Genomic DNA, 6,282 nt, shown 5'->3' with positions numbered 1-6,282 from the left:
TATGTTATGTTCACATACATGTAAATACACACACACATTAAATGTACTCATCATTATTATTATTTACTATTATGGTGTATTATTATTATTATGGGGCCCTGCACTGGCCACTCTTTTCTTATTTATTTTGTAAGCTGGTCCCTTGTCTATTTAGCAAGCATGCTTTGTGTGTGTTAATTATTAATTATTCTAATAAATATTTTGTTTACAAAATATTATTGTACAATGAGAACAATTCTGTCATAATAAGTACTCAAATGTTCTCATACATACGTACACGTCCATCCCTAGAACTAGTGTATGCCACATGATGTCTTCTCACTATTGAACTTATTGGATCAATATCAGTACCAGTTATATGATCATTGAGTAATGTGTCATCATTATAACTCCAATTAATGCACACCCCATTCTCTGCAGTAAAAATAAAAAAAACAATAAAATAAGTAAAATATAAAAGAACTTAGAGAAGAAGATAGGAGGAGGGAGTATGTGTCACTTACTGTGTCCTACTAATACTTTATTATTATTATAACACAGTGAACATATTGGTGATGATGATAATCTTATTGTCTTTAATGGTGACCTGTATAAACATACAATACAGTTCACTGGAAGCATTATCTACTGGACCTTTCCCTCCCTCTCTCCTTCCCTCCCTCTCCCCCCTCTCTCTTCCTCTTACTTGATATGTCTTAAGTCCAGTAGTATAAGTTCTCCATTTTCATTTCCAATGATTAGTTTATCCTCACTATCAATGGTGACTCCTCTCATTAAAGGAGCAGGATCATTATGAACATAATTACTGATCTATCAATTAATATAATGGACACACTTATAACACATGAAGCTATAATGTAATTATTGATAACATGTACATGTACATGTATATGCATCAGATAAAATTGTAAAATGGAGAATTCTCTCCTTTTCATTTTCAGCAAGATTTGGCCAATGACCCTGTACTATAGTACAGGGACCTTTGAATGATTTTTAAGTAACTTAAAAATTCGTAAAAAGTCTAATTTTGATTGGAATGAGCTCAAACTTTTTACACAACATAAGTACATGTATATGCATCAGGAAATGTAATAACAATGGAGAACTTTCTGTTTTAAATTTTTACAAAATTTTGCCAATGACCCTATACTATAGTACAGGGAAATTTGTAAAAATCCGATTTTGATTGTACAATGAATTACATGTATGCACTCTCCTCTTTTCTCTCATTCCTTCTTCTTACCATTGTTTTATTTCTAATGTCAAATATTCTTAATTGTCCATCATCAGATACTGACCACAGAGCTTTACCTTCAGTACAGTATTCATCAACTGTAGAATAAAGTAATAAATTATAATAATAATGTAAATTTATTAAATGCACAAACATACATATGTACATAATAACTATTAATTTTTACAATTAATGTCATAATGATACAACATGTACATGTACACCAGAATCGTAATAAAAATGAAGAATGCAGTTTTGATAAAATACCATGCAATATACCCAGTACTATAGCACGTTCCTTTTAGGTGGTAGGTGCAATACTTAAACTTGATTGTTACAAAACTTTAGCAACATGCCCTCCCGAGTCATTTCAGTTAAATCTGCAAAAAACTCCCCACACTCTTCCCTCTATTTATCTCTTTACTTTTTACATTGTATATTTCAGTTCTATAGATATAGATCTAGTTCTAACATCATACATCAATGGTAGCACTGCCTGTCTATTAGTGTCTAAGCTAAGGCTGTCTTCAAAAAAGAAATGTGTCCAAGTAACAGACATTTTAATGAAGGAGGGGCTTCATTGAGCCACTCCCTTTTGCAACTGCAGCACAATTCAATTGGCTTGTAACACTAGCTTGTTCTTTTTTATATTGACTGTGTCTTTTCATTTCTTTATCTTAGAACAGTTGTTCGTTAACAGTGATAGAGGTAAGTATATTATAGTTCATTTTAATTATACTTTACTAATAATTACAAGATGATTGATGTCTCTCAATGGAGAGCAAGCATTGGACTGTGGAACTACTGTCAAGCTGCCTCCAGTAGACCAGCTAATGGCTGCCACTCTCACTCATTCAAAGCTGCAGTAGACAGCAAGTCAGGCAGTACTACATCAGGAGAGAAGACATCTAAACTGCCAGCAGCAGCTCTGTCTCTTATTGTTTTCCTCCTCCTCGTCTTTCACACTCTCTCTTTATTAAGACACATCTTGATGATTCCTCCAACAGGTAAACAACAATTGCAACTTTGTACTTGTATATTTACTGGTATTAATTATTAGGTATCTGCTACCAAGTACAATGTACTACTGGTGTTACTGTTACTGATACAAATTACCTCCAGTCAGTAGTCTTACCTGTAGGCAGCAGTTCTAACCTGATTTACAATGATCTCTATTTGATTGTTTGTCTACGTATGCTCCTCCTCTTATCAGGAGATATTGAACTCAATCCTGGTCCTATGATTGATGATCAACCATCTTGTTTTCTATTTGTAAAATATCTCGAACCTCTTGTTGATTGGGAACCATTTGCTCTTTGTCTTCCTGGTGGGATAACACAACTTGATGTTGATATAATTAAAAGGAATGGATGTTCTTACCTCAGGATGGAGGCATTACATAAGAGATGGTTACAAGTTAATCCTACAGCATCATGGAGAGATGTCATTAATGCTTTGAAACAATGTAAAGAGAATGAACTAGTTGATAATATTGAACTTCAAATGAAATGGTCCACTGGAGGAACTGATGATAATATGGAAACAACAATCAGTAATGATGACACTACCTGTACATCAACAGAAACTAATGGAATAAGCTCTAATGATAATGTGGCCAGTAATGCTAATCCTGACACTATAAAAGGTAAACATATGACATTTATTACTAATATGCATCATTAACTAATACATTATACAGGCAATCCAAAGGATATATTAAGGACTCATTCTGTTAAACTCACTGATGCTATTACTACTAACCTTTACAGAGTAACTGATGCACTGTATGCTGAAGGACTGATATCACTGGATGCTAAAGAAAATGTACAAACAGTACCAGGAATATCTGATTATAGGAAATCAAGTCAATTAGTGTCTGTGATACAACGACAGTTGGAATCCTCTCTTAATCCAGAGCAGTATTTTATTGATATATGTCATGTATTAATAAACCAACAGCATTGTACCCTAACGGATATTGCTACCTCTATATTACACCAGTTAGGTGAGTTTGTGTGTGTGTGTACATTATCATTGGACTCGCCACGCTTGCATAGGCGGGTACTAAGCAGTTGGGTTGTCATTCTGTCATTCTGTCCACACAGTTTAATTGATTTGTAAAAAAATTATCTTTTTGTCTGAGCAGTCTAGAGCTCTATTTCTTCTTCTAGCAACAGATAAAGTTGCTTTCTTTCATCTAGTTATGCTCTTGTAGCATTCCGTGGCACCAAAAGCTGTGAACTGCTAAACCAGGGGACCTCTCTCCAGGTGAGAGCTCGTGTTTTACTCTACAGAGCCGAGATTTGCTTCAGAGGTAGAAAATCCCATTTAACAAAAAACAAAAAGAACGATTTTGTCCTAACTTTGTTGTTTGTGAGTTATAGTTGCTCAAAGTTTGTGATTTAGCCTCTTTGAGAATTTTTCAGGCGGCACTGGGGAAAGCAGGAGCAACCAAACTCTCTCAGTCTCTTTTAAATATCTAGAAAAATTTTCTGTGCCAACTCTTTCTTGGAAAAGAACTTCAGATGCTAAAATTAATTTCAGCTTTTCTTCTTTCTCCAACCCATGTGCCATGATTTAGTTAGTTATTGACCACACCCATAGCTTATTTTAATTATCATTATAACTATGCAGTCAATAATAATAATTTTTTTTCAAATTGCTTAAAATATCACAGTACAAGTAATACATATCACTCAGGTGAATTCCAGCAGGCGAGTCCATTGCACCATAGTGCTTCATTGATCAATGTAATTATTCTTTATCTCAATACAATAGGTCAGTCTGTACCTGATAATGTCAGTTCACATACTGTACCACCTTCACCCGTTGAAGATGTATCCAATATACAAGTTACTAATATAAGAGGTAAATCTAATATTAAGATATTTTAAAATTAATTTTTACATAAATCAATAGGACTGTCTAATGTAGCTAAAGCTGCTTCAATACCTGATGATGTCCAAGGATATGCTGACAATATGAGACAACACTATAAACACCAACCTATTGTTGCTACAGACTGGCCTCCAAGAATTGGAAAGGACTTTTTTGGAAGACTAGCACTAGTAGAAAAACAAGACTCCAGTGTACAAACCGAATCAGCTTGGCATATGTTAAGAGGACAAGTTGATAAAACAGTTAAACTAACCGAGAATGAAGAGATAAGTGTTGAAGATGTTCTACGACCAACAGATATTTCTCTATCTCTCAGAGTAGTAATAGATGGTCCTCCTGGTATTGGCAAAACAACACTCTGTCGTAAACTGTTAAATATGTGGTCCAATGGAACACTACCACACCAACAGTATGACTTAGTACTTTACTGTCCTTTAAGGAATAGCAAGATAGCTACAGCTACTACACTAGCTGACCTGTTTGTGCATCAACGTTATGAAGTTCCCATGGTCGCCGAATGGTTTGAGAAGAGGAATGGAGAAGGATTACTGATAATCTTTGATGGTTGGGATGAACTAAGTGCACAACTTAGACAGTCTTCATTTGCTGCTAGTATCATTCATAGAAAGCAGTTAGACCTATGTTCAGTAATTGTTACCTCTCGTAGCTATGCCTCCTCTTCACTTTTAGAGATAGATGATCCACCCAGTAGGCATGTTCAAGTTATTGGATTTTCTGAAAAAGAAATATTAATAGTAATTATAAAAACACTTCAAAAAGATACAAAGTTGGCTCAAAAAATTATGAAATACATAGGTTTTATGGACGAAAGTGATATTCAAAGTGATATTGATGAAGCCCAATTACCAGCAGATAAAGATTCACAACTAGCAGTGAAACTCATTAATGATCTTGAAGTACGAGATGATGTCCAATCATTGTGTTACATACCACTAGTCTGTTCCATGGTCATATTAGTTTATCGTAAGGAAGGAGGACACTTACCAACAACACTCACTCAACTGTATGAGAACTTTATCCTACAAACAATCAGAAGACATGTAAAAAGACATGACATTAACCCACGTACTTTAAGTAGTCTTTCTTCATTGCCATCACAATTTGCTAAACCTTTACAAGAGATGTGTCAATTAGCTTATACTAACCTGGCTAATACAACAATGACATTCTCTTCACATGAAGTACAGTCACTGAGTGAGGCAGTCAAGGAAGACTATCTTGGATTGATGACAACATTCATGGAATATGATGAGGAAAAGTATCAGTTCCTTCACTTGAGTATACAGGAATTTCTATCAGCATGGTGGATAGCTAAGCATGAGGAGAAGACAGAGGAAGTGTTTAAGGATCACTTTGATGATGATCACTTTCGAATGTGTCTGAGGTTTGTAGCAGGTCTAACTCACCTTGAACATGAGAACTATCAACAATATTTTAATATACAACAGCTTCACTTGCAGTGTAAGAGAAAACCATTGTTTGGATTTGAGAAATATCACCGCTTCTACTTTCACAAAATTCCTGAGATCAGATTTCTTGATCATGTTAAATCTCATGATTTTGACAATGTTCCAATACTTCTTCAACTCTTGTATGAATCTCGAAACACAAAATTATGTCATGCATTAGCACAATCAATTAATGACCACTCACTGTGTCTGTTTAGAGTGTCTTTGTTTGACTGGTTGTGTCTTACTTATTGTATTAACAATTCCAACACAACATGGAATCACATCCACTTGAGGTTAGTATCTAACCAGGAAATGTCAGTCTTCATTTCTGGACTAACCAATAACTCTTCCCTACAGACCCAGTGTAAGAGACTGGAGGTAGGGTTGAAACAACCCACTGATGAATTAATGCACAGACTATTGCAATCATCACTTTTATACAATATTCAGGAGTGCTATTGTGATTTATATCCAGGTCAATATGTTCCATGTCTTGTATTGTTAGAGTTTCTCAATCTTCCTCAATTGAAGATACTGCACGTAATGATGGACAGTCCTACTATACCAACAGATGACAACTACACAGACAAGTGCACTGAACTTGAGAAATGTATAGCAATAAATTCAACACTACAAGAAATAAAAATAGAATATAGTGGAATGGAGGAAATAACATGT

At 34.8% G+C, this 6,282-nt stretch overlaps 1 protein-coding gene across 1 annotated transcript; it reads right to left on the bottom strand.

The window, feature by feature from the left end:
• Nucleotides 1–215: 215 nt before the first annotated feature.
• On the bottom strand, nucleotides 216–2,422 carry LOC109587972 (proteasomal ATPase-associated factor 1-like). The gene is made up of 5 exons (XM_020004184.1): nucleotides 2,390–2,422; nucleotides 1,244–1,332; nucleotides 686–810; nucleotides 504–586; nucleotides 216–414 (listed from the first exon to the last, which is right to left on the bottom strand). The coding sequence occupies exons 2-5, from the start codon at nucleotides 1,244–1,246 to the stop codon at nucleotides 254–256; spliced, it is 372 nt and encodes a 123-aa protein (XP_019859743.1). The 5' UTR covers nucleotides 1,247–1,332; nucleotides 2,390–2,422; the 3' UTR covers nucleotides 216–253.
• Between the last annotated feature and the right edge of the window lie 3,860 nt (nucleotides 2,423–6,282).

The sequence above is a fragment of the Amphimedon queenslandica genome, unplaced genomic scaffold, assembly GCF_000090795.2.
Source record: "Amphimedon queenslandica unplaced genomic scaffold, v1.1 AMPQUscaffold_12356, whole genome shotgun sequence".
NCBI lineage: Eukaryota > Metazoa > Porifera > Demospongiae > Haplosclerida > Niphatidae > Amphimedon > Amphimedon queenslandica.
Note: the sequence above shows the minus strand (reverse complement) of the source record. Positions and strands in the feature narration are given on the sequence as shown.

Excerpts from the sequence above, each read along its gene's own strand:
- LOC109587972 (XM_020004184.1), bottom strand. Across the intron at positions 587-685 it reads CTGGACTTAAGACATATCAA|GTCACCATTAAAGACAATAA; the intron begins GTAAGAGGAAGA and ends ATGTTTATACAG. Across the intron at positions 415-503 it reads TAAAGTATTAGTAGGACACA|AGAATGGGGTGTGCATTAAT; the intron begins GTAAGTGACACA and ends TTTTTACTGCAG.